General features: G+C 46.9%; 1 protein-coding gene across 1 annotated transcript in view; it reads left to right on the top strand.

Moving 5' to 3' along the window:
* The window catches only part of Itgal (integrin subunit alpha L), a 42,991-nt gene that overhangs the window by 14,770 nt on the left and 6,048 nt on the right, over positions 1–22,173 (top strand). Inside the window, exons 12-30 of the mRNA XM_003477873.3 lie at positions 2,611–2,762; positions 3,063–3,200; positions 3,687–3,884; positions 4,014–4,144; positions 5,172–5,332; positions 5,409–5,560; positions 7,395–7,484; positions 14,961–15,017; positions 15,101–15,174; positions 15,746–15,887; positions 16,079–16,189; positions 16,515–16,594; positions 16,691–16,777; positions 17,993–18,068; positions 19,673–19,786; positions 20,004–20,060; positions 20,144–20,242; positions 20,591–20,686; positions 21,341–21,451. Coding sequence (XP_003477921.2) covers positions 2,611–2,762; positions 3,063–3,200; positions 3,687–3,884; positions 4,014–4,144; positions 5,172–5,332; positions 5,409–5,560; positions 7,395–7,484; positions 14,961–15,017; positions 15,101–15,174; positions 15,746–15,887; positions 16,079–16,189; positions 16,515–16,594; positions 16,691–16,777; positions 17,993–18,068; positions 19,673–19,786; positions 20,004–20,060; positions 20,144–20,242; positions 20,591–20,686; positions 21,341–21,451 — 2,126 coding nt within the window. The remainder of the gene's footprint in view (positions 1–2,610; positions 2,763–3,062; positions 3,201–3,686; positions 3,885–4,013; positions 4,145–5,171; positions 5,333–5,408; positions 5,561–7,394; positions 7,485–14,960; positions 15,018–15,100; positions 15,175–15,745; positions 15,888–16,078; positions 16,190–16,514; positions 16,595–16,690; positions 16,778–17,992; positions 18,069–19,672; positions 19,787–20,003; positions 20,061–20,143; positions 20,243–20,590; positions 20,687–21,340; positions 21,452–22,173) is intronic.

Below are 22,173 nucleotides of genomic sequence, written 5' to 3' on the forward strand. Positions count from 1 at the left end.
ATATGAGCATGATGCTTCTCAGAAGCATGCAGCTGGTCCTGAACCCAGAGCCTCAGTTACCTCTGTTGTCTCATCACTGAGCCCAGGGACCCCCTCCCCATGGCTAGCCACCTGCCAACCAGAGGCTGTCTCTGCAGCCTAGAGCCCAGCCACAGTTGTTCAGTGTGTCCAATGCTAGATTTGTTCATGCTTGCCTCCCTATATGCACCATCCTTGCCGCGGAAACCACAGTGATTGCTTCTGCCTCCCTGCTCCACTGCTGCTTCCTCTCTGGCCCCCAGAGGATGCAGTGCCTCTCACTCTGGGTAACTGATTAGTACACCCCTTTCAATGACAGTGACTCCTCTGCCATCCCTCAGGCGCACCTATATGTTAATCCCCAGCTACATTTTAAACTTGCAGGCATGGTGGTGCATGCCTGTAATACCAGCACTTAGGAGGTTGTGGCAGGAGGATCTCTGCAAGTTCAAGGCCAGCCTGCACTACAAAGCAAGATCGCAACAAAACAAAACAAAAACACTTAAAACAAGCTCCTTGTTAGGAAGACTAGCAGCTCTTCCTTGAGACTTTCTTCTACTAAACTGTCCAGGAGCTCAGGGATTCTATTGTGTTTCAATAGTTCTTTTGGTGCTGAGTGGAGAGGAAATGAGTGTCAGTTCACAGCTGCTGTTACTTTTCACTGCCACCTGGTGTCTCTGTTGGAGACTCGTCCTGCACAGCTGTGTGGTGCTGGTTCAGCCCGGTGGCTGCAATGGAGCCTCATGCTGGTGCTCCAAGGCTAAGAGTTATCATGCGTATCAGGCATCGACCATAGCCAGCCTGTCCTGAGGTCTGTGTGGTTCACAGAGCCCTGGTAGGATGGCTTCCAGAATGGATCCTCTCACACATACACACAGCTACTTTCCTCCCCCTTTCCTAACCACTGCTAAGGAGTGGTCACTCATCCCTCTCAATGCACAAAAGCCTTGTTAGCTATCTTATCTTTTCTTTTTTTGTCTTTTTTAGAGAGTTCAGGTATGCGATTCAGGCTTGCCTTAAACTCACTTTATAGCTCCAGGCTGGCTTCAAACTCAAGGCGATCCTTCTGCCTCAGCCTCCCAAGTGTTGTTGTTAACTTTTCCCTCAGAAAAATTGGTGCTACTCATTTCCATCTACCCTTCTAAAAGAGACTATCCACAGTAGTTTCTTTTGCATTGTTGTTTTTGTTTTGAACTCTGTGTGTGTGTGACTGACTGAGGGACTGAACACAGTGGTGCTCAACCACTCAGTGCATTCTTAGTCTGTTTTATTTATTCCTTTATTTATTTTGAGACAGGGTCTCACTAAATTGTCTAGGTGGTAACTGAACTTGTGATCCTCCTGTCACAGCTCCTGAAATGAGATCTGGAAATACAGCTCAGTAGTAGAGCACTTACCCATCATGTGCAAGAACCTGATTTGAGTGCCTATCCTATACACACACACGTACACGTAGCCATTCCACTATGCACACATATTGAATACATAAAAATATAATCTTGAGTGTCTAATCTGTTACCATTCTTCAGCTCTTTGTTTAGCTATAACTTCCATTGTGCTAAGTATTTTACTCGTTTCCATTCTTTTTTTTTTTTTCTTGTGGCACTAAAGATTGAAGGGCCATCCTTCGCCCTTTTTTATTTTTTATTTTGAGACAAGGTTTTGCTGAATTACCCAGGCTGGGGTTGAACTTATGATCGTCCCACCTTGGTCTCCAAAAGTGCTGGAATTACACCACCACCCACTTCTTTTTCAGTACTCAAAACCACACAGTGATGTTGGTATTGTTCAGATTTTTTAGATTAGATAATTGAGGTTTAGAGGCACAGAATAATTTACTCTGCATCACACAGGTAGGATGTGATAGCACTGAGGTTTAAATTTGAGTTTTTGCTTTGTGCTTGCAGAATTCATGTGACTGAATAGGGTTGTGGTTCTGTTCCTCCGACCTCTGTTCACACATCTTGGACAGATTCTCTTCTCCTCTTCTGTTGCTCCATGCAGAGATCAGATGGAGAAAGAGTCATGTTGTAATTAGCATTCCTACCGGTGCCTTCCAGCCCCAGCTGATCCTGGGCTCCAGTTTCCCACAACATAAAGATCACCTGAAGTGATAGCTTTAAGCGTGAGGTTATTTTAAGTCTCCTACTGTATTTTAATATTCACACCAATTTTGCATTCTTCTTGTGAACATAGTCTATCTTATTCTATTAAAAAGAAAAAAGGAAGGACCGAGGATTTAGCTCAGTGGCATAAATGCCTGCCTGGCATGCGCAAGGCCATGAGTTTGATCCCTAGTACCAAAAAAAAAAAAAAAAAGAAAAGAAAAAGAAAAAGAAAAGAAAGAAAGAAAAAGAAGGTCACCCCTTCCCTATCCTCAGGTGACTGGAGCCCTGAAGGAGTTACCATGTTCACCTGAGGCCCGCAGCTGCTTCAGTCAGGGAAGGTCAGCCCCAACCAAGGCAGCGGGAGCACAGCGCGGCCTTCCTCAGGGGCAGGTCTCCCAGCTGTTTCCACCAGGGCTCTGTGCCACCCTCCCTTCTGTGTCCTTTGCATTCTTAACTCTAGACTCCTCGCCCTTTCCCTCCTCAGGTTACACAGTGACCTGGCTGCCTTTCCAGGGGTCTGTGTCCCTGGTGGCAGCTGGAGCCCCCCGATACCAGCACGTGGGCCAAGTGTTGCTGTTCCAAGAACTGAAGGATACAGGACACTGGACACAGATCCAGAAAATAGAAGGGACTCAGGTGAGCATGGCCCAAGGGGAATTTTCAGGATAGGGGCCTATGTGGCATGAGTGGGCCTCCCTGGGCCTCACTTGTGTGACAGGCCCTGTCACATAAGTTGTTCAAAAGTCCTCTGAGAGGAGCCTTGCCATGGCCAATCGCTGGTCTAAGACACTGTACCTTCCAGAGCCCAGCTTGTGTGAACTCAGGTGGGCTCTGAGGTGGGTCCAGGTCTTAGACCTGGGACGGGAAGAAAGTGGACATGGTGCAGCTGAGGGGTACACCTCCTGCTGTCCCTTAGACATCTTCCTCTTCCTACAGATTGGCTCTTATTTTGGTGGGGAGCTGTGCGGCATTGACATAGATCAAGACGGGGAGACAGAGCTGCTGCTGATTGGAGCCCCTCTGTTCTATGGAGAGCAAAGAGGTGGCCGAGTGTTTATCTACCAGAGAAAACAGGTGAGAACCAGAGCCATGAGTGAGGCAGAAGGGGAAAAGCAGAGATTCACAGGCCCTCTAAGGTCCCAGATACTCTGAAAGGCTTCTCCTGTCTGATCACAAGTTAGTCAAACCTTTAGAACCACTGGCCATGGTGATGTACATTTATAATCCCAGCACCTGAGAGGCGGAGGCAGGAGGATTGCCATGATTTGAAGGCCAGCCCAAGCTATGTAGTGAAACCCTGTCTAACAATAGCGAACAAGGCCCAGTACCAAACATTTTGTATCTATGGCCTCACTTTACCCTTCTGTGACCTCCTGAGATTCTGGAAGTGTCATTTTTACAAATGGTAACACAAGGGCTCAGTGAAGCAAGGTAACTTTCCAGAGCCACAAGGTCACGCAATGCTCACATCTCACATTTCTTTAATGTTCTTCACTAAACTGTTCTTTTCACATTCTGTGGAAGTGGGTGATCAAAGTATGTGACCTTGGTCCTTCCCAGCTGGGGTTCAAGGCTGTCTCAGAACTGCAGGGGCTTCCTGGCTACCCCCTGGGGCAGTTTGGAGCTGCCATCGCTGCCCTGAGAGACATCAACGGGGATGGCCTGATGGATGTGGCTGTGGGAGCGCCCCTGGAGGAGCAGGGGGCTGTGTACATCTTCAACGGGCAGCCTGGGGGGCTCAGACCCCAGCCGAGTCAGGTGAGGCGCCCTACCTGCCGGTCAAAGCCTGCTCCCAGACCTGTTCCCCCAATGCCTCCAACCCAGCCCCCAGCCCCCACCTGACTTCCTGCCCTCCCTATTCTCTCCCTGAATTTCTCTTCATTACAGAGGATAGAAGGGACCCAGGTGTTGTCAGGAATCCAGTGGTTTGGACGCTCCATCCATGGGGTGAAGGACCTTGACGGAGATGGCCTAACAGATGTCGTTGTGGGGGCTGAAGGTCAGATGATTGTGCTGAGGTGAGATGGGGCTCTGGGACCCTCAGCAGCTTCTTCTCTCATCATGGCAGTGGTGGGACAAGGCACTGAGCTGAGAATACTCATTCACGTGGTCATCACCCCAAGCCTGGGAGACGGGTTCTCCTTTAAGAGGTCTCATGTCTTCCTGGGAAGTTAATAGCTGCTATTTAGTGACAGAAGTGGGATTTGAACCCTGGCCTCTTTGACACTGAAACCTAGAGAAGCGGTATCATGTGATAGACAAAAGGTTGGCTTTAGAACATGGTGGCTTGGGTTCTCAGGACCTGAGCTTCCTCATGTTAAAGTGCTGGTGAGATTTCCTGCCTTGTCCATTTCTTAGAGATGTTGGAACCATCATCTGTAACATCATACAGGGAATAGATACTTATCAAACCCAGGGCTTGTCAGACAGGTGCTTATGCCAATGAGCTAACTCCCTGGCCCTGGAAATTTTTTTTTTTTTTTGTCTTTTTGAGACAGGGTGTCGCTACACAGTTCAGGCTGACCTTGGGCTCACTTTGTAGCCCAAGCTGGTTTGGAACTTACAAGTGATTTTCTTATCTCAGCCTCCCAAGTGCTGGGATTATAGGAGTGTACCACCATGCCCAGCTTTGAGATTTCTTTCAATGTTCAATAAGTAAATAGGTAATTATAAATTGTGTTTGGGGTGAGGCGAAGCAGGGTCTCATTGTGTCTGCCTTGTGTGTGTGTGTGTGTGTGTGTGTGTGTGTGTGTGTGTGTGTCCTGGGGATGGAACACATGGCCTCACACATGCTAGGCAGTGATCTCCCCTGAGCTACCTTTCCAGCTCCGATTCCTCTGTTTAAAAGCTCATGCTTCTTTATAGATAGCAGCTCACAGGCTATCAGAATTGAGCGAGGGAGCCCTCATTAGTTGCACCATGGTGGTTACTATTGGAAGAAGACAAGGGCATCATCTTTAGAGACAAAGCCTGGAGCTTAGAGACAAAGCCTGGAGGAGTGTTCATTTGAGGCCAAGGAGAGATTGGTGGTTTTCTGCCCTGCAGGTCCCGGCCTGTGGTAGATGTTATCACTCGAATGTCCTTCTTCCCACTGGAGATTCCAGTGCATGAGGTTGAGTGCTCCTACTCAGCCAGTCCCCGGAAGAAGGAAGGAGTTAACCTCACAGTCTGTTTCCAACTCAAGAGTCTCACCCGCCAGTTCCAAGGTAGGAACGATCCTCCTACTCTGCAGTACTGGCCTACAACTCCAGCACCATTCAAATCCTCCTCCCCCCTGCCCAGGTCGCTTGGTTACCAACCTCACCTACACTCTGCAGCTGGATGGCCATCGGAGCAGGAGCCGGGGCCTGTTCCCAGGAGGGAGGCCCGAACTCACCAGCACTACAGGTGTCTCACAAGATGAATCCTGTAAGAAGTTCTGGTTTCACTTCCCGGTAAGGAATCTTCTGGGATGCAGATGAGGCACTGTTGTGCTGGGTGACAGTCATGTCGATCTCTCTGGACTATGATTCCACGCTGTGCAGTAGTTGGGATGGTATTTGCAACGCATTTTCTTCCAGTCTTGATTATGTCCATGAAAGGATTTGTGTCTGGGTGATGACTGTGATATACCATCTATTTTCCTTACTCTTTTCTCACACCATATATAATTCCGCTACTCAGCATTCGTAGTTATTTTCAATGGCTATTGAATAGTCAGTCATCGTGGTGTGTCATTATTATTATTATTTTTTTTTTGGTCTTTTTCGTTTTTATTGGTACCAGGGATCGAACTCAGGACTGCCTGCTTGCAAGGCAGGCGCTTATGCCGCTGAGCTAAATCCCCAGCCCCGGTGTGTCATTATTTACCAGGTACACAAAGGGACTTATTATAAACACCTATCCCCAAAATACTAGTTTGAGGTGATATGATGACATACTTCTATGATCCAGCACTTGGGAGGCTGAGGAAGGTAAATCACTCAGAGTTCAAGACCAGCCTGAATTGCATAATGAGACCTTATCTCAAAAAAGTTAAATAAAATACTAGTTTGAACAACAGCTAAGATACACAGATACAGTTTGCTTATAGCAGTTCTTTGCACAAATGGAATTGAGCTGGAGATGGTGTTCCACTCCTGTAATCTCAGCCCTATGGGAGGCTGAGGCAGAAGAATCATAAATTTAGGTCCATCTTGGGGAAGTGAAACCCCAGTCTCAAATTTTAAAAAAAGAAATTTTTAAAGGATTAGAACATCAGTGCAAAATATCTAGAATCAATCCCTAGCAGCACAAAAAAATAAATAAATAAAACTTTAAAAGGCCTGGGGATATAACTCCATCTTGGTTTAATTCTTAACATTAAAAAAAATTTATGTCGAATTATTTTATTTTATTTAGCATTTCATAAAAAACTGAAGATAGGATTGAGGTACAAAATTTCAGTTTGTTTTGCATTTTTTATTATAGAGAATGTTAAACATGCAAAAATAGAAAAGTTTAGTGTTGTTCCAGGGACTCATCATTGTGTTTCAGTGATTACCACATCACTGTGTCACATCATTTCCAACTGCATGCAGTGTGTCTCCACCTCCACACACACCACGCCTTGTGAGGGCTGGGAAGTTCAAGCATAAATTTGCCAGACAGAATAACAGGGGGACACAGTAGAAAGTCCTTAGAGTTTGGATTAGAACAAATGTGATTTCAAATCTTGGTTCTCTGTCACGCCCAGTTCTAGACTTTAGGACAATTGATCATCTTTTCAGGGCTCAGTTTTCTCCTTTTAAATGTGGGACTGATTGTTTACTTCTTAAAATTAGTGGAAATTTCAGGTAAGGTATGATTTGAATGCCTAAAAATGCTAGTGTCAGGCACTGGTAATAAGCCAAAAACCTGTTATTTTTCTCAAGGAATTAATGTTACAGAAAGAGAACAGTTATTGTAGAATACTCTTGTGTAAATTTTGGTAGTGGTGGAACGGAGTCATTGCCCAAAGATTCGTTCTCTCCTATTAGGACTCAGTGAGAAATAGTACTGTGATTGATTAGTGGTGTTTGCCATGGAATTGAGGCAAAGGAATAGATGCTTGTACTGAGAATCACCCAGGGCACATTATAAGCACTGACATGATAAATGTGTTTTCATAACTGATAAGGGATAAGCAAAACAAAACAAAGCTGTTTAAAATTGGAAAGGTCTTAAACAACTAATTTCTAGAATTTCATTGGGTAAAACTGTTGGTGCAGGTCAGATTCAGGACCAATGCTGTGTTCCTCTCGCCCCCAGGTCTGCATTCAAGACCTTATCTCCCCCATCAACATTTCCTTGAACTTCTCTCTTTGGGAGAAAGAAGAAACAATGCAGAACAAAGACATGGTAAGGAGAGATGGACTGGCTCGGGATTGGCGGACAACGGGAAAACAGAAATGTCATGTAGCCAGAAGTAACTGTATTTCATAGGAGTCTGGATAATTGTAAGCCACTAAAACTAAACTTGGCATACTTAAGCAGGAAAAAAATATGAGAGTTTGTGTTGAAAAGAAATTTGGAAAAATAACTGTGAAGATTGGAAGCCAGGTTGGTGACTCTGGAGCTCTGGGAGGTGATAATGGCTGAACTCTGCAGGACTCCATCAATGAATTTGTGCCAGGCCCCTGCTTGGCATCAGCTCTGGGCCACACTCAGTTCTAACACTGCTCAACCCACATACTCCAGGGAGAGAACTTTGGAAGGCCTGGCTTTGGACCTGTTTTTGTTCCCTATTTCTAGAAAGGCAGCCCCCTTTTTTTTTTTTTTTTTGTACGAGGAATTAAACTCAGGACCCTAAAATTGCCAGGTAGGCACTGAGCTAACTCCCCAGCCCAGGTCACGGCATCTTTTTTTTTTTTTTATTTTATTTAAGGAGAAAAAAGAAAAAAAAAAAAAACAGATAAAGGGCACAAGTTATACAGAATTTCAGAAAAAATAAATAGTAGGAAATCACTAGTTAATTACATATTGTCATCTCAGAAATAGTTGTTGAAGTTACAAAATTAAAGCATATAGAGGGGACTTTCAAACAGTGAGGCTGCAAACAGTTTTGTTCAATGATCCAACAAAACTTAGTAATATGGTTATCTATCTTATACACTTAAATAAATATGCAGTTATGTCTTTTAGAGAACTTTCTTTTCCTTTCTTTTGTACAATGACAATTACACATTTTGGGTTTTATTACTCTGGGTCACGGCATCTTGATTTGCCTTCTCACCTGTGTGTTTGATTGGTGGTAGGCAGCACCCTCAAAACCATATTAGAGTGCTATAAAAGGGCAAAAATATCTACTCTAGCTTTCCAAATCAGACTCCCACCCCACCCCATGGTAAAAGCCTGACATCCTTTTCTGAAGTCCTCGACACTCAGCTGGAGGCCAGGCAGGTCAGAGGTGGCCGTGTGGCATGAAGAACCCAAGCCTGAAAGCCTGAACATGGAATTTCTTCCCCAGCTCATGCGTGAACAGGTCCTGCCCTGCCGGGGGCTGGTTTCCACCCATTGAATGAGCCCCCACACTGTGAGGAGCCTTTCAGAGCTGGCAGCCTTTGGCACCTGCATAGTGACTGTTAAGCACACTCTGTGGCTTTAGGCAGCATACAGTGGGTGGACCCCGCCATCTGGGCACATTCTCCTGGGGCCTGGTGATTGCAGGCTTACCAGAAATAAAGCTCTGCCCACCAGAGCTTTGCTGATGAGTCCCTGCCTTGCTAAGCCCTCTCCCAGGCACAGCTCCATGGAGGCCAATAAGCATAGCCTCTGCCCCTACAGAGCTCACAGTCCACTGTGGGAGAAGCCAGAGAAGTCAGCAGTTCCAACACATTGCCATGATGCTATGGGCAGTTTGATACAATCTGCAGCGGAGGTTTGAGGGGATAAGGGACGTCTGCTCACAAGGTGACCTGCAAGTCTCCAGGTAGAGAAGGGAGGTGGCATCAGGAGGAGGATATAACATGAACGGATGTGTCAGGAGATGGGAGCAGAGCTGGTGACCCAGAGCTCCAGCCTGCTTCTGAGTGTGCCGGGCAGCTGGGAAGGAAGTTTGAAGTGGGCGTTTGAGGGGGGCGCTCTGGAAGACGCAAGCAGGAGGATCTCAGCTTCAAGTGCAGACAGGGCAACTTAGTGATCTGATGAGACTCTGTCTCAAAATTTAAAAATAGGTTTTTTTAGAGAGCTGTCTTCGTAGCCCAGAGCAAAAAACCAATCCCCAGTACTGAAAAAAAACAAAACAAAACATTTTTTTGCTATTGAAAAAGGAAATATTACACATGCATGAGTGTTTTTTTCTTTTTATTTGAAGTGTCAGAAACCTAGGGAGTGGATTGAGTCTGAGATGGAGGGAAGGTCCTGGTCTCACATATGTCTGCATCCAAGTCCCTAAACACGGGCGTCAAACATCGCTTTCATATCACAGCTTGTTATCCTTGTGTTGGTGTCAGACATTCTCTTCATCACTTGGAGACTCCATGCAGAAAAAGAGAGACCTGATGTCATGACCTGGGCCATATTCATACCCCTAAACCAATCCCTGGGACCAGGCTTGGGTCAAAAATGCACCTCATATTTGGTTACAGGGGATAGTCAGGTATAGACCTTCCGGGTCCTCATCGTGATCCAGGAAACATATATTTGTAATCCTGTGGAAAAGTTATTGGAATTCCAATAAGCTAATTCCAATCTACCACTTCCAGTACAAAGTATGGCTAGAATAAAGACACTGAGACATATTTATAGCTAAGGGGAGCCGAGGGAATCCTAAGACCAACCAAGGTGATGGTTCACTGGAACAAAGGCCTTGACCCAGGGTCAAACCCGAGTTTTATTAATTCTCAACAAGGGGAGTGGCTCGGGAATGAGTGACTGAGAGAGCAGTGGGAGTAGGAGAGCTGGGCTAGGTAGGTGGTGTGGAATTACCTCTGCAATATGCAGAAGGAATAATCTACATAATACAGCTTCAGGCAGTCGCTTTGGTTTTGATGTGTAAACTTTTCTGCCCTGGGAAATCATAGGCTCTTGTCTCAAAGCTCCATCTCAGGTGACACCTGGCAAAGTAGCTCTTCATCCCACCCACTCAACCATGATTTTTGGGAGTCACAGAGTGGGAAATAGCGACTGTCTCCTAACTTTATTATTTTTTCCAAATCCATTTTATTTCAAGGAGAAAAAGAAAGAGAAGAAAAAATAAAAACTACAAAAAAATTTCAAAACACATCAGTCAGGGACAATAATGGTACATACATTGCACATTGTCATCCCTAAATCATCCATCCAGAGCACAAGACATCTGCATTCAGTTGTTCAAACAATATCAGCACAAATCTTTCTCTTCAGTGAACTCAGAGAAATCAGTAGTATAACTTATTTTTTACCTACATATACATATATATGTATACATATACTGGTTCTCTCAGCTTCTCACACTGAGCCAATATGATGTTTAGTGTGTCTTATTTATTCCACTAATGAGTATGTTCTCAAGTTGTATCCATTTACCTATAAAGTCTCCAGATTATCCTTCTTTATGGGTGGGTAGTACTCCATTGCATAAAAAGACCACATCTTTTTTATCCACTTCTCAGTTGATAGGCAGTTAGGTTATTTCCAAGATCTGTCTATTACAAATTGTGTTGCTATAAACATGAGTGCACAGGGTCGAGGATTTAGCTCATCTGCATAAACACCTGCTTGGCAAACTCGAGGTCGTGAGTTCAATCCCTGATACCAAAAAAAAAAACATAAGTGCACATATATCACTGTACTATGATGTTTTTAATTCTTTTGGGATGATATCTGCCTCAATCCATGAGGCCTTGAGGTTCTTGGAGTTAAGGATCTAGAGAGGATGAGAAAATAAAGAAGGGACAGCTGGGATCAGGTGACGCCCTTATCCTCCTGATGGAAGGAAAGATACTGGCCCCTCACTGTAGGGGCGTTTATTTATGTCTTTTAGCAACTTAATGTCACATGACTCCCTGTTGCCCTATCAACTCACTGCTCAGATTGTCTAGGGGCTAGGTGTTCTCTGGGCTGAAGCAGCTTCTTCATGTGGCTTGCCCCAGGCACTCTTTGTTCTTGAGATGGTCGCGCTCCAGCCTTGCATGTGTGGTCAATTTCCAGCTCCAGTGACTCCCAGATACCCAGAAGAGCAATAGCTATGTTAAATGGGACCTCCAACCTAGTTTTTTGAGGAATCTCCACACTGATTTCCAAGTTGTTGCACCAGTCTGCATTCCCACCAACAGTGGAGAAGGGTTCCTTTTTCCCCACAGCCTCTCCAGCATTTGTTATTGGTTGATTTCTTGATAGTAGCCATTCTTTCTGGGATGAGGTAAAATCTCAGTGTTGTTTTAATTTGTATCTTTCAAATGACCAATGATGTTAAACATTTTTTCACGTATTTATTTGCTGTTTGTATTTCTTCATCTTGAAAGTATATATTCATCTCACATGTCCATTTTTAGATCTTTAAATCTGGGAGGACTGATTATTTTGGGTTCTTTATATGTTCTCAATAGTAATTCTTTGTCAAAGCTGGATAACATTTTCCCCCTTGTTGTGGGTTGTCTCTTCATGGTGATTTCTCTTGCTTTGAAAAAGCTTTCCAATAGGGTAAGATCCCAGTTATTGATTCTCTATGATAGTTCTTGTGTAATAGGGTTTTCTTTTTCATAAAGTCTTTGTCTACACCAATGTGTTGAAGAATTTTACCTACTCTATCTTCCAGCAGATTTTTAAAATTTTTTTTAAAATTTTATTTAAAGAAAAAAAACAGTAAAAGGGTACAAGTAATACAGAATTTCAAAAAAAAAACAGTAAGAAATCACTAGTAAATAGATTATATATTGTCATCTTAGAAATAGTTGTTCAAGTTATAAAACTAAAGCATACCAAGTGGACATTCAAGCAGTGAGACTGCAAATTGTGTTCAGTGATCCAACAAAAACTTAGTAATATGATCATCTATCTTACACACCTAAACATACTTGCAGTTATATCTTTTAGAGCACTTTCTTTTCCTCTCTTTTTTACAATAACATTTACACATTTTGGGTTTTATTACTCCCACAGTTCTTATTAATTTTTTTGGAAGAGAATAAAACCAAATATGACAAAACAAAGCAGTCAGTCAAAACAAAGGATAGACATAGTACATGATGTAAAAGCAGAATACAAGGTGATCAACAATGGTTACCGTAATACCTCTTGCTACTTTAAAAAGAATTGCCTATATCATCAGGTATAATAAAATCGAACAAAACAGTACAGAACAAAACCAATAAAACATAAACATTGGAGACATTACAGGACTTCAAAAGAAGATAATAGTCAAACCAGAATGGGCATCATAGTGAATCTTATTGTCTTCAAAGTAGTTGCTTATACCTCTTACAGCAGATTTAATGTTTCTGTTTTAATATTGAGATCTTTGATCCATTCGGAGTTTAGCTTGGTACATGGTGAAAGATATGTGTCCCCTAACTTTAAAGATTATGCATCAGCATCTCAGCCAGCCCTATTTACATTGCTTAAAGCCAATTGAAGTGATAAGAAAATGGCCTAATCAGCTCTGTACATGTTGGTACATGGCGATAGCCAAAATGGAAATAAATGCTCTTTATTCAAAGAGACAGCTCTCCACAGCCAAGGATTTGGGTGGACCTTTAATGCAGAAGGGAGAGAGGAGGAGACATTTGAGGCAGCTAATTCAACGTGCCCTGAGTGGAGGTCGTGTTGAAGGATATGTGGATGGGCCTGGGCTTGCAGTAGTAGCAGCCAGTCCTCCTGGGGCCTGAACCAAGGCCCTTCCTGTGGGATGGAGTAGAGGAAATGAGTTAAGAGTGGACTCAAAAGAGTTGTCAGAAGCTGAGATGTGGGGAAAGAAGCTGAAGATGATGTCCGTGTCTGACTTGTATCTAGGTAAATGATTGAGTCCCCGGTGACAGGGAGCGTGAGCGGGACTTGCGTTTAGTGAGAGGGGGACTGAGGAGTCCAGCTTAGTTGGACTTAGTTGCCTTTGGGACCTGTGAGTCCTCAGGAGATGCCACATCCAGGACAGAGTCCAAGTTACTTAAATCCAGCCATGAGCAGCAGATTCACAGTTTGAAATGTCTTTCTTCCTCCTGTGAAAAGCAGCCAGAAGCTGGTGTGGCGGTTCTGTCTCTAAACTGGAGCTGGCTGGCAGACTTTACCTGGAGAGTAAAGTAAATGTCACTGGCTTTGCAGATCCTGTGGTTTCTGTCACTCAGCTCTGCCTTTTATAGCATCAAAGCCACCACAAATAACAGATGTGTGGGGCATTTTCTGAAGAGGCAGGGCTGGATCTGACCTTCTTGCCTTGATTTGCTCATCCACCTGCCCCAACATGGCTCTAAATCAGCAGCATGGCTTCCTTTCTTCCCTTGCATTCCATCTTGTGCTCTAGGATGACTGTTCAGGCCCTTACCATCATGCTCCCACCTTGCAGAGGGAAGGCAGAAGAAGCACATCCATCTCTCTTTTAAGAAAGTTTCTGCTGGGTATGATGGCACATGCCTGTGATCCAGCACTCAGGAGGCTGAGGCAGGAGGATTGCAAATTCAAGGCCAGTCTGAGCAACATAGTGAGTTCAAGGTCAGCCTGCACTACATAGCAAGACCCTATCTAAAAAAAATTAAAATTAAAATTAAAAAATCCTAAAAATCTGCATAACACTTTCACTTACATCTCATTGGTCAGAGCTTAGTCACATGATCATATTCAGTTGCAAGAGAGACTGAGAAAAGCAGACATCTTTCCACAGAGCCTTGTACCCCAAAAAGAAGTGGAAGTTAAGTCTTAAAGATATAAGGAACACAGAAAGATGTCAGGACAACCAACAGTCTCTGCCATAGACACTTTTAAATTCCATATGACACAGACAGTATAGAAACTCAGGAAAAGGGACCTGATCATAAAGTCAAAAAGATTCTGAGGGGTAGATGGAGAGGGAAGGTAGGTAGGGTGGTAAGACTGTACATGGTGGGTCTCAGGGAACAGTCAGCAGGGGCCACCAGGATGTTAGCCCTCAGTGAGGAGTCTGGAGTCTGCTTGGCAGGTGGCCTGATACAGAGGAGGCTCCAGTTGGACACCAACCCTTTAATACATGGGCTTTGGGGGGATATTTTCAGGTTTTTTTTTTCTTTATTTTGGAGACTGTTTCATTTTGTTTTTGTTTTCATTTGAGACAAAGTCTTGCTGTATAGTTTGGGCTGTCCTTGAACTTGCTGAGATCCTCCTGCCTCAGCCTCCCAAGTTCTGGGATTACAGGCTTATACCACCATGCCCAGCTGCCCTTTGGGGGACTTTTTTTTAAGTGCAAACTATTGCATTTATACTTCAGTTGAGATACCAGTGCTTCAGGAGGCTGCCTACACCAGCCCTGGAATAGTCTTTCTCCATGCCCTGAAGATACTCCGAACTTGTTTAGCCATAACACTTAACCCCCTGTAGAAAATGCCAGGTTGTTTCTCCCTCCCATTCGGAGGGCAAGTAGTCTGCCTGTTTGCTCTCTGGTTATAATCAGTGCTCAGCATGGGGCCTGGCCTGGAGTGCGAGCTTGGAAAGCATTGAAAACTTTGGCCTTGAGACTTTGAGATGAGTGCCTTTCTAGCGAATGAAGGGGTTGCCAGAAAGAGGGCAGCTCATAGGCAGGTGAGCCCCAAGTCCACAGAGCCAAGCTCAGTCAAACTCTGTGGAGCTGTTTTGTCCCCACCCAGCCCTCCTGTCCTTAGAGGGAAGGGGGCCCTTAGAGCCTCAGCCCGCTGCCTCAGCTAAGCTCTCTTGTCTTTGCTCCTCCACCCTCAGGAGAACCCAGACATGTGGCCCGTGCTGAGACCCTCCCCACACTCAGAGACCAAGGAGGTAAAAAGCCTGAGGGCAAGGGCTGGCCTGGGGTTGGGCCCTGCTGCTCCAGGGCCTCCAAGTCCTTCTTCTTGGCCTTGCAGATCCCTTTTGAGAAGAACTGCGGGGAGGACAAGAAGTGTGAAGCTGACCTAAAGCTGTCCTTCTCTCCTGCCAGGTCCAGAAGCCTTCACAATCTACCCCACCCTCCCTTGGGTTCCACTGTGGCTCCTAAGGCAGCGCCTGTGCCCTGGACTCCTCACTGTGTATCGACTGGGAGGCAGCTGCCCTCTCTGGTCCTTAGTTTGCTTCTCTGAGAACAGGAGGGTCCTTCTGGAGTTTGCCTTGTCTGGGCTAGATGAGGTCACACAAAGGCCTGAGTTGAGGAGCTTTTTTTTTCAGCACTGGAAAGTGAACCCAGGGTCTCACATGTGCTTGGTAAGCACTGTACTGCCAAGCTATACCCCTAGCCCTGAGGCTTGTCTGTGTGCCCTATCAGAGCCCTCAGGGTTTTTTTTGTTGTTGTTGTTGTTGTTTGTTTGTTTGTTTGTTTGTTTGTTTGAGACAGGGGTTCACTACATGGTCCAGGCTGGTTTTAAACTCCTAGCCATCCTCCTCCTGCCTCTTCCTCCCAAGTGCTGGGATTATAGACGTACACCACCACACCAGGCCTGGTTCCTCAATTTGAAGTTTTCACCTTAATCCTGTCATTTGGCCCCATAACTGTCCTCTGATCTCCACCTCACCAGGTCCAGAGAGCTGCATCTGATCCCTTCTTCTAGCCTTGCTATGGAGTGGACACTGAGCAACTCAGGAGAAGATGCTTACTGGGTCCAGCTGAGCCTGAGCTTCCCCCGGGGCCTGTCATTCCGAAAAGTGGAGATGCTGAGGGTGAGTCCAGGATTCAGGTGCATAGTGAGGAGTGTGCCCGGCTGTGCCCCTGATTCTCTGACCCTGATTGTCCAGGAATGTGCCATGACAGAGATACAGCCCTGAAGGCAATAGCCCTGAGGATTGATGGGCTTTGGGGGGAACCTTGAGCCTTGTCTATCCACAAACTTTTGCCTTGTCTATCCACAAAGCCTCACAGCCAGATGCCTGTGAGCTGCGAAGAGCTCCCAGAGGAGCCCAAGCTGCTGACCAAAAACCTCTTGTGCAATGTGAGCTCACCAATCTTCAAAGCAGGCACCTTGGTGAGTGCTGTTCAGCAGGGTTCAGGGACCAAGGGATCAAGGGCTGTGAGCCAGGAAAGAGGAGTGAGCTCTTGGTTCTGGGGAGGGAGCACGTGATTGGTCAGCCAAGGCCTGGTATAGAGCCTGGACTTTGGACCAGACAAACCTGAGATGGGTTGTTTGTGATCCTGTGCACATAGCATAACCTCTGTACAGTGGGGATGAAATACCTAGCCCGGTGTTTGAGCAGCACCAAGCTCTGGACCCTTTACAGAATCACTGTCGTTATGATACTTGGGCTCCTCCTGAGGTCCCCTCCTTCTTCCTTGCCCTCTTTCCCTGCTAGGTTGGCATCCAGGTGATGTTTAACACACTGATGAACAGCTCCTGGGGGGACTTTGTGGAGCTGAACACCACTGTGCGCTGGTGAGCAGGCCCCAGAAAGGCCCCCACTGACACCCAGCACCACAGAGCCCGGCCACGCCTGCTCCTAACACTGCTCTCTGCCTTGCCCTGCTACAGTGAGAATGAGAATGCAAGTCTCCTGGAGGACAACTCAGCCACCACCAGCGTCCCTGTCCTGTATCCCATCAACGTCCTCATAGAGGAGTGAGTCCTGAGCCAAGCCTCCCCTCCTCCCACCTTGGCCTCCCTCTTCAGGCCACCCAGGGGTTCCTCTCCAAGCCCTCTTCCTTTTCTTCAAGCCCTGGGAGAGGGGCAATTAAAGCTCATCCTAGCCACAGCCCCTAGTTTTCAGCTCTCCAAAAGCAAAGGGCACACTAAGGGCTTTTGAGTTAGGTCATCATTTACCAATGGAAGAAAAGGCACCCCGATCCCTGGCCCATGTCAGACCTGTGCCAGTGCGCTGGCAGGATCGGTGATTAATGACCATGTGATTAATGACCAGACCAAGGCTTAGAGAAACAGGTTCTTACTCAAGCTGGCAAGGACGGAAGCCAGATTCTGAATTTAGGTCTGTCGGGTGCAGTCACAGCCAACCTTGTGACAGTTTTCAGCTATGCTAGGTTCTTCCCCTTCTCAGGAATTGCAGGGCAGGGTGGCAAGACAGAAGTTTCCACAGTGATCCTTGGCTCAGAGTGCACAATCAAGTCGGAAACCAGACTCTCGCCCACCCAGGATCTATGAGTCCTAGCACGCTTTGTGGGAAGGCCCCACAAGGTCCACTAGCTGAATTTTCTAGTTTACAGAAAAGGAAGCTAGAAAAGTAGCAGCTTTTCCAAGGTAGCTTAGTGAGATAGGGACAGGGACATATCAAAGCTCATGGCTCCAGTGCTTCAGAACATCGATGCTAAGCAGCATAAGACTAAATGAGAAAGTGGGTCTGGGACTGGGCCTGGAGCCTGGGTTTCGGATAATGGCCAAGAGGCAGGACACAGAGGGGCCGGGGTAGAAAACAGAATAGGCTGACAGCATGTGAGCAAAAGTGTGAGGGGAGAGGTGGAGAGGGATAGGTGGGCATAGGGCCTGGACCTGCCCCAGGGGAAGCAGGTATGTTTGGCAGGGCTGGCACAGTGTCAGGGAAGGGGAAATCAGACGCTGTGTTTACCAGAGCCAAAGGACAGTGGAGGCACTGATAAGGTGACACAAAGAAAGAGGATATGGTGTCCCAAACAGGGCTCTACCCCCAGGCTCCTGTCCTGTGTCCCACTGTAAGGCTTTGGACAAGAGCCTGCCCTTGGTTTCCAAAGGCTGAATCCCACAGCATCTGCATGGCCCCTAGCATAGTAACGACAGACCAAGGCTTCCTGGGGTCTGCGTTGCTGTCTCCACCACCTTCCATCTCTGTTCTGTTCTCTTCCACAGCCAGGAAAACTCTACAGTCTACATCAGTTTCACCCCAAAAGGTCCCAAGATCCACCAGATCAAGCACATCTATCAGGTATAAACCCGCACAGGGTAGGGTCGTTTAGCCCATACCTCGTGCCAGGCCCGTCCTGAGGATGAGTTAGACCTTCCACATCCTGCGGGGGGGGGGGAGCCCTCCATCCAGTTTCCCAGTCCTCCCCAGGTTAGCTTCACAGCCTCCACCGCAAAGCTTACGCTGCCTTTCCCACACCCAAGCCTTGATGGAGTCACAAAACTTGAAAGCAAGGACACTTTTTAGTCAAACATGTAATGAGCTGCAGCCTTTCACATCCTCGTCTTCTCACAGCTGGACTGAGATGTGGGGCAGATTCTGCCTTTCCAAACATTCTCCTCATCCCACCTTGAAGCCTCTCCCTCCCATGTCTACCTTCTGTGACCTGTGACCAATTGATTATACCCTGGTTCTTTGGCCTCAGGCCTTCTGAGCCCCACGGTTGGGTCAAAATAGAGCCTCCTTCCCCAGCCCCCTACTCCAGCCACATCACACTCATGGGTGCTACCCCTGTGTGTTTTCCTGGGTGTCCTCTCCAGCCTTCCTCTGCGGAAGTACTGACCATCTCAACAGTAAAATTTAAATGCCTCTGACAGTGAACCTTCCCAATTTCACTGATATTTAAGTGTCTAAAAGTGTTTGTTGAACAAACAACAGAACCCCACAAATTGGACATACATACCCTGCTTGATTTCTTTGAGATATTATTGGTGATAATTCTGTGATACTTTCTAGCACATTTCTGGGTGCCAACCTTACCTTTAGAGAGTTCTTTTTATATACAAAGTACTCAAATATTTCTTAGTTCAGTCCATTTGCCAAAATGAATCTTTTTCAACCTGTTGTACAAATAATTATTGTATATATCCTTCTTAAATATCATTTACCCAGGGCTGGGGATTTAGCTCAGCAGCATAAGTGCCTGCCTTGCAAGCGTGTGGTCATGAGTTCAATCCCCAGTACTGGTTAAAAAAAAAAATAAATGAATAAACAAATAAATAAATACAACTTACCCACTCAGTTCAAAAAACTACCTTTTGGCTGGAGGTATGCAGTTCAGTAGGAGAGCTCATGCCTAGCAGGTGTGTGGCCCTGGGTTCAATCCCAGAAACTCCCCTCCCCCAAAAAGCAAGCTGCTTGTGGTGGCTCACACAGCAGATTAAGCCAGAGGATCACCAAGGACTCAAGGCCAGCCTGTGCTACATAGTGAGTTCGAGACCAGCCTGAATTACATTGCAAGATCCTATCTCAAAAAACAAAGACATTAAAAAAAAAAGCTACCTTTTTTGGGGCCTGTGATATGTAGGGTACTGTAATCAAGCAGTAAGGAGCTGGAGATGAAATCCCTCCTGTCCTCAGGAAGCTCATGGTCCTGTAGAGTTACAGACACACTTTGTCACCCTGCCAGGGGTGAGCAGAGTTCAGCAGCACCCAGGAGGAGAAGCTGCCCAGTCTTCAGGAGCCAGCCAGCCCTCCAGAGAAGAGGATATGGCAGGACCCTGCAGGATGTGGGAGGGCTTTGCCATTGGGAGAAAGCTGGGAAAGTCCTGGAGCCTGTGCCACTGAGGTCCGCAGGCCAGGTCAGGCCAGCATGGTGGGCTCTACATCCTTGTCTTCTGTGCCAGGTGAGGATTCAGCCTTCTGTCCATGACCACAACATGCCAATGTTGGAGGCTGTGGTCAAGGTGCCCCAGCCTCTCAGCAAACAGCCCTTGACACACAGATGGAGCGTGCAGATGGTGAGTGCTATCCAGGACCGAGGCCGCCTGGCCTGCCAGTGAGGCCATCCTGACTCAGTGTGGGGCTGGGTATAGAAAGTGATGGTGAGTAGATCCAAATCCCAGAGACTCAGAGATGTCTCAGTCAACAGGGCCAGCAAAGGAGGGAACTAGGGTGCCTGTCTGATCAAGGGCACAGAGGCCCAGGTCAACAGGAAATCTCTGCCCTCCTCCCTAGGAGCCTCACATCACCTGCCATCGTGAGGACCTGAGGCACCCCGCCAATGCCACCGAGGTATGGACATGTGCGCTGAGAAATGAGGCTGGGAGGGCAGCGAAGGGAAGGAGGCCTCTGACCTATGTCCTGACCCCTGGCAGCCTTGTCTTCCTGGAGCCGAGATCCACTGCCCACTTGTCTTCAGGCAGGAGATCCTCATCCAAGTGACAGCAACTGTGGAGCTGGTGGGAGACATTGAGGTAGCGCTTCCTCGCAGGTGGTGAAGGGAAGTGGTTGGGGCCTGTGGGTCTTAAGTGAAGCTGGGCTCCCCACAGATGTCTTCCCTCCATTTTTCTTTTCTATTGCGAAGGAAAATCCTCAAGTGTTTACAGTTGCAGATAAAAGAGAACAGTGATTTGTTTGAAATTTGCAGGGTGGTCTTTGTGGTCCTATATGGGCAGTCCTTATATGTTTTATGGGGAAACTTGCCCTCCAGCAGTGAGGAGAGAGACACACAAGAACGCTACAGTCACCCTGCTGGAACCTATGGTGTCTCTGCCCACTGTGTTAAGGCGGCCCTGGGTCACGGCTCTCCTGCTCTCCTGCAGGCCTCCTACATGGTCAGTCTCTGCAGCTCCCTCTCAGTCTCCTTCAACAGCAGCAGACATTTCCATCTGTATGGCAGCAATGCCTCCCTGGCCCAGGTATGTGCCACCTCAAGCCTAGGAGCGAGCACTAGAGAGCCTGAGAGACCAGGACAAGGCCACAACTGGGAGACCTGCAGGCACAAGGGGTCTCAGCCCAAGCCAGAATTTCCTTAAGCCAGAGCCATGCACTAGGGGGAAACTCCTGCTCTGCTGAGGGCAGCAACTAGACTGCAGGGTCATCTGTCTGAGCTGAGTAGTATTGTGTGTCCATCAAGAAGAATCTGATGGCAATTGAGCAAAGGGCCACCAGCCCAACAGCAAGCAGACACGGTGCTCGGAGGGGAGCATGAAGCACAGAGTCACAGTGCTGAGAGAGCAAGAGGCTGGGAGGGGGAAGGCAGGAAGCACAGCTTGGCAGACAGATGACTCTCAAAAGGGTGAGCAGAAGCCAGATTCTGGGAGTCTGTGAATGCCAAGCTGAGATTCTGGCGCTGTATCCTGGGACTCACAGGAAGCCACTGAAGTCTTGGGACTGACAGTGGTGTGTGTTGGCCGCATGACTGTGGTCACTGCCACTGATGATGCATTGGGTAGGGGGCTCTAGAGGCAGAGCCCACTGCAGCAGTAGGATCCAGGCGAGTGAGATGAGTCTGGGAAAAGAACTTCTAGGGATGGGTGGGCTCTTCCCTGCACCTGCCTACCTCTCCCCAGATCCTCACGAAGGTCGACGTGGTATATGAGAAGGAGATGCTATACGTCTACTTGCTGAGCACCATTGGAGGGATACTACTGCTGCTGATCATTTTCCTTGTCCTATACAAGGTGAGAGCTTCTGGGAGGAGTGAGCATTGCTGAGATAGTCCAGCTGGGATGGGGCACTGACAGAGCCAGGAGAACACTGAGGCCAGGAACATTAGGGCTGGAAGGGGCCTCGATCTGCCCCTTCTTTTACAGATAAGACTGCTGTGACCCACAGAGTTCATAAAGTTTTTTTACCAATCACTCAAACTAGCACTGGAAGATCCAGAACTAGGTTCCCAGGAGGTAGGGGAGAGGGCCATATACCATAGCTTCCGATGCCGGCACCTTACCAGGCCCCAGAATACAGCGGCACATGCCACAAATAAGATCCCTGCCTGTATGGAGCCACGGTCTAAGGGGGAGATGCAGGAACAAGATACACCTGGGGCCTGTTTGCTCTGGAGCCTGTACTAAAGGCACCTCACTCAGACTGCAGGCCTGGGTAGCCCCCAAGAGAGGTCCCTTTGGGCTATGGTGGGAAGGGTGAGAAGAGGTAGAGAGGAGTGGTGGGTAGATATTCCAAGCAGAATACCTCAGTATGACAGAGAAGAGAACATAAAAAATCAAAGTTTCAAACCAGACATGGCGGTGCACGCTTGTGATTCCAAAAATTGAGAGGCTGAGGCAGGGGGTATTACCTGAGTTCAAGGTCAGTTTGGACTATACAGCAAGACCCTGTCTCAAGAAAAACAAGAAGGAGAAGAAGAAAATAAAAGTTTCTCTCTGTTGTGCAGCCTTAAGGT

This window comes from Cavia porcellus, unplaced genomic scaffold, assembly GCF_034190915.1.
Source record: "Cavia porcellus strain 051 isolate PalLab524CR breed Dunkin Hartley unplaced genomic scaffold, mCavPor4.1 scaffold_16, whole genome shotgun sequence".
NCBI classification, from domain to species: Eukaryota; Metazoa; Chordata; class Mammalia; order Rodentia; family Caviidae; genus Cavia; species Cavia porcellus.